The sequence below is a fragment of the Brassica rapa genome, unplaced genomic scaffold, assembly GCF_000309985.2.
Source record: "Brassica rapa cultivar Chiifu-401-42 unplaced genomic scaffold, CAAS_Brap_v3.01 Scaffold0191, whole genome shotgun sequence".
Classification (NCBI taxonomy): Eukaryota; Viridiplantae; Streptophyta; class Magnoliopsida; order Brassicales; family Brassicaceae; genus Brassica; species Brassica rapa.
Genome location: NW_022610135.1, coordinates 1,796 through 5,238, shown reverse-complemented (window position 1 = coordinate 5,238; position 3,443 = coordinate 1,796). Strand labels below are relative to the sequence as shown.

At 45.6% G+C, this 3,443-nt stretch overlaps 1 protein-coding gene across 1 annotated transcript; it reads left to right on the top strand.

Annotated features, from left to right (window-relative positions):
• Positions 1–581: 581 nt before the first annotated feature.
• Positions 582–1,058, top strand: LOC117129837 (predicted GPI-anchored protein 58; the record flags this gene model as incomplete). The annotated part of the gene is made up of 1 exon (XM_033283064.1): positions 582–1,058. A coding segment is annotated over exon 1 (477 nt), but the record flags the coding sequence as incomplete, so codon positions are not given.
• Between the last annotated feature and the right edge of the window lie 2,385 nt (positions 1,059–3,443).

The window sequence follows — 3,443 nt, the reverse complement described above, 5'->3', positions numbered from 1 at the left end:
CAGGTAAACCTTAGGCGGGAGACACTTAAATCTTTTGGACGGAAGGAGCGGCCAACCAGCGGTAGTATTTTGTTGTCCTTGCAATGTACCTTTTGATGTATATTTACTTACAACGTTGTTGGGCGATAGGCCGTAGGGTAAACTATAACACTTTGTAAGATGTTTAAAGTAAATAAATAATGTAAAAAAGATGTTTATAAATCACGAGTTCTCATATGATATTAGTCCTTGTCCGGGACGAACTAACTATCGAATATTGCTTTATCGGGTTGAAAAGCCTAGAGTAATATCCGATAGGAGTGTCTCTGTTCTTTGGTTGTTGGTCTAAGGTGATCGGATTTATTTCGAGAACCTCGGGTCGACCATCAGGGAACATTGACCGTGTCATTTCCGGTTATCTACGATCGGGGGTGTCACAAAGGTGGTATCAGAGCATGGTTATACGATGCTTGAATGGGACTTGTTTCAAATAACTTTCGAGTCAAAAATGTGTCGCAAGGATAATTAGGATATGCTGGTTTGTTCCTTCTTTTAGGAATTGATAGACCTGGGTAGAAACTTACCATGATCTTTTGTTGCAGATGCCACCGAGACAGGCACATCGTGGTGGACATTATCTACTGATACCTATTTCATCATCTTCAGAGTCCTCGCCGCCATCTACTCCGGCACCACTTCCGACTCCTAGCTTTGAGGCTACACCTTCAGGCTCTAGCTTTGAGACTGACCCGTCTGAAGAGTCATATGATCAGGCACCGGAGCACATTCCATTGTCTCCAGACCCGTACTTTATGGACATCGAGGTGGATGTGGTACACGATAGTCCAGTGCATGGAGATCATCCCGCAGCTCCTGTATCTCCTGTCGCTCATATTCCACCGGCTCCTGCCGCTCATATTCCACCGGCCCCTGCCGCACCTATTCCGGCAGCACAACCTCAACCAGCGCCAACCGATCCAGCTATGATAGCACTTCTGGAACTGATGGCTGAGATGGTGAATTTGCAATATCAAGCACTGAATGCACAGCGAGAAGCACAGCGTGCTCAGCCAGCTCCAGTACCTACCACTTCTCACCCGGACTTCCTGAAGATAGTCATGATTATGAAGAACTTGGGGACGAAGCATTACCAGGGAGGCACTGATCCCTTTGAAGCTGATGCATGGCTTCACAATCTCGAGCAGAACTTTGCTGCAACCCGTTGTCCGGAAGAATTTAAAAAAAGACGTGGCTGTTTACTATCTAGAGAAGGACGCCATCAGTTGGTGGTTATGCGTAGAGAGGAACTTTGGAGACTTCAATCTGAGTTGGGCTGACTTCCGTACAGCGTTCGTTCGAAAGTACTTCCCACCGGAAGCCCGTGATCGATTGGAGATTAAATTCATGGAGCTAGTTCAGGGAGGATTATCTGTTAGGAAGTATGAGGCAGAGTTCACCCGTCTCAGGAAGTATGTCCACTATGGTCGAGAGGACGAGATGATGATTATCCGTAAGTTCCTTCGAGGACTTAACCCATATATCAGGAGCAGACTTGAGGCAGTAGAGTTTCATAGGCTTGCTGATCTTGTTGAGCGGGCTGTAAACGTTGAGGAGGCCACTGCTGCTGAGAGAGCTTCTTCTAGCAATGCCACACAACCTAGACGTCCATCTGTTCCATTCCAGCCTCAGCCGCATTCTGCTGTGCAGCGAGGACGGGGAGGTAGAGCTTTTCGGGGAGGTCGATCTGGAGGTCCTAGACCTAGAACCCCAACTTGTTTCACTTGTGGCCAGCTGGGCCATGTTAGGAGAGATTGTCCGACCGTGGGACAGTTCCAACCGGCTGTACCATCTCACATCACTTGTTTCACGTGTGGAGAGCGAGGACATTACGCGACATCATGTCCACGCACTCATCTTGCTCAGCCTGTTGTTTCGAGTGCTCGACCCGCCAGACCAGTTAACCCACCTTTACCCTTACCTCCTGCTAAGCGTCAAGCCACTGCTGGTAGGGCTTACGCTTTAGAGTTACCAGGACCATCCGGACCACCTCAGGGTCCGATTTCTGGTTTGTTTTCTTATCCGATTGAGTGTTGCATAAATTATTAAAAAAAAAAAAAATAATTGATTTGTGAATTAGTGATATAAAAATATTATAAAAGTGGTTGAGTAAGTAATTGACGGTAAAGTCAATTATTGTCAGGAACTTTGCTTGTGGGTGGAATATCCGCCCACATCCTTTTCGATTCAGGAGCAACACATAGTTTTGTAGCTCCCGAAGTAGCATCCCAATTCGATGGAGAATTCACTAAGGTGAATTTATCCATTCCCGTTCTAACTCCCGGAGATCAAGTTCTTGAAACTGAAGGCTGTATTTTAAGAGTTCCAATCATTATCCAAGATATGATTTTTCCGGCTGATTTGTTAGTTCTCCCCTTAGAGAGGTACGAGGTACTCTTAGGGATGGATTGGCTGTCAAGTTACCGAGCTCACCTTGATTGTGGTCGAGGGAAGATTGTTTTTGAGAGAGATACCCAACCCCCTTTAGCTTACCATGGCATAGTACCAAGTGTTGGAGCGTCATTAGTGTCAGCATTGAGAATTGAAAACGTTTTGGAGAAGGGTGAAGAAGTATACTTAGTGACCTTAGTTGCTGGACCAGTAGAAGACGAGAAAGAGCAGAACATGGAAGAAATACCAGTAGTCAGAGAATATGAGGACGTGTTTAAGGCATTAGAGGGATTGCCGCCGTCTAGGAGTAGCCCCTTTAGTATAACCTTAGAACTCGGATCAGCTGCAATAGCAAAGGCACCATACCGAATGGCACCAGCAGAACTCGCTGAGTTGAAGCAGCAGCTAGCTGATTTGTTAGACAAGGGTTTCATACGTCCTAGTTCATCACCATGGGGAGCACCCGTGCTATTTGTAAAGAAGAAAGACGGAAGCATGCGGTTATGTATTGATTATCGTGGAATCAATAACGTAACCATAAAAGACAAGTACCCACTCCCAAGAATTGATGAGCTATTAGACCAGTTACAAGGTGCAAGCTGGTTTTCGAAGATTGATTTAGCTTCGGGTTATCATCAGATTCCGATTTCCGAAGCCGATATCATGAAGACCGCCTTTAGAACCCGCTATGGACACTTTGAGTTCGTAGTAATGCCTTTTGGTCTTACCAATGCCCCGCTGCATTTATGCGACTGATGAATGAAGTATTTCGGGATTACCTGGATGAGTTTGTTATCATATTCATTGATGACATCCTCATATATTCCCGAAGTGCAGAAGAACACGAAAGGCATCTACGACTAGTTTTGGAGCGTCTCCGAGATCAAAAGCTTTTTTCTAAGCTTAGTAAATGTTGTTTCTGGAAAAGAGAAGTTGGCTTCTTAGGACATCGAGTTTCAGAAGAAGGAGTTGCCGTCGATCCAGAAAAGATAGCTGCTATTAAGGAATGGCCGCAT